The following is a 1,849-nucleotide window of genomic DNA, read 5'->3' on the forward strand; positions in this document are numbered from 1 at the left end:
TACTACTACTATATATATATATATATATATATATATATATATATATATATATATATATATATATATATATATATATATATATATATATATATATATATATATATATATATATATATATATATATATATATATATATATATATATATATAGTATATACTACTACTACTATATATATATGTATATATATATATATATATATATATATATATATACATACATATATATATATACACTTGTGGTGCCAGGTTTGATGATTTGGCGATATATCCTGACTCCCTACTCTTTGCCTTTGAACTTCAGATCACGAGTCGAATCGCACGGGATACTTTCAGAGCTATTTTGGATCCAGCCTCAATGTTCCTTCTTGGGACTGCTATGGCAACCGTAGTAGTTTTAGCCGCATATGAGGGAGCCTTAACACTCAACCCCAATTTTCTTTTTGGCGGGGATATGACTGCTCTCAAGTACATTGGCAAGTATAGCTATGAGAACACGGTATGGGGTTTTAGAGGAACGTAATCTTGGTAGTGACTTTTACCTACCAATACGTATATATATGCTGATGTTTATCTAAATGAGTTCGGTAGTCACTTGTACTTACCAAAACGTATACCTGTACTGTACGTTTATTTATGTTAGGTAGTGACTTATACCTTCCAATACGTTTACATATACGGTACGTTTATCCAGGTGAGCTCAGTAGTGTGGGGGACCAAACCCGGATACCTGATAGCGCAGTCGATGGGGTTAGACCCTGCGGAGGTTCTAAGGATATTTAGTCCTAAGATGATGTCAGCTGCCGATGCCTCTATGCAGTTGCAGATACAAGGTATGTACCACTCAGTGGGGGGTATATAGTACGAAGAGAAAGGGTTATGATATACAGCTCAAGGTATGAATCACTCAGTGCGGGGTATCTACATAGTATGAAGAGAAAGGGTTGTCATATACAACACAAGGTATAAATCACCCAGTGGGGGGTATATAGTGTGAAGAGAAAGGGTTATTATATACAGCACGAGGTATGTGTCACTTAGTGGGGGGTATATAGTGGGAAGAGAAAGGGTTATTATATACAGCACAGGGTATGTGTCACTCAGTGGGGGGTATATAGTGTGAAGAGAAAGGGTTATTGTATACAGCACAAGGTATGTGTCACTCAGTAGGGGGTATATAGTATGCAGAGAGAGGACTACCATATACACCACAGTGCCAGATTGGGTGAATGCTCATCCATTGGGAATTGCGGCTGTGGGATGACCACATTACCTTCATACCCATACCCTTCCCAATCCGCACCTATCAAACCGATTCACTCGCAGTTAATATACGCAATATTCTCGTAAGGGTTCTGACTAACTACACACACCTTACTATCAATAACAGGGGCCCAATTCGGAAGGTCCATAGCTGGAGGGTTTATGGTGATCGCTCAGTTGTTGCGTATTGTGACTGTGTCTGTACGAGCGGCGGATGAATACCATGAACGCGTAATGCAGGGACATGAACCGCCTCTAAAGGGTATCACGGGACGTATTGTCAGGTATATACGTTTACTATGTATGTGTGTATGTACTATCGCGTGTATGCAAGGACATGAACCGCCGCTGAAGGGTATCACGGGACGTATTGTAAGGTATATAGGTTTATCATGTATGTGTGTATGTACAGTCGCGTGTTTGCAGATGATATGATTATACACGTAGATAGAGAAATATAGGTTTGTTTGCCTTCGTGTTGGTATATGGTGTAGGTCTAGTCAGTGTGTCATTGAGCGTCTCTGGTCAGCAACACGTGTGTGTGATAAGGGCACATCAGTTGGAAGGGTATCACTGGAAATTTCTTAGGT

At 39.2% G+C, this 1,849-nt stretch overlaps 1 protein-coding gene across 1 annotated transcript; it reads left to right on the forward strand.

Annotated features, from left to right (window-relative positions):
• Positions 1-295: 295 nt before the first annotated feature.
• SARC_15210 (hypothetical protein) lies at positions 296-1,543 on the forward strand (the record flags this gene model as incomplete). The annotated part of the gene is made up of 3 exons (XM_014290663.1): positions 296-495; positions 691-829; positions 1,387-1,543. Coding segments are annotated over exons 1-3 (437 nt in total), but the record flags the coding sequence as incomplete, so codon positions are not given.
• Positions 1,544-1,849: the final 306 nt, after the last annotated feature.

Source organism: Sphaeroforma arctica (genome assembly GCF_001186125.1).
Source record: "Sphaeroforma arctica JP610 unplaced genomic scaffold supercont1.5778, whole genome shotgun sequence".
NCBI classification, from domain to species: Eukaryota; class Ichthyosporea; order Ichthyophonida; genus Sphaeroforma; species Sphaeroforma arctica.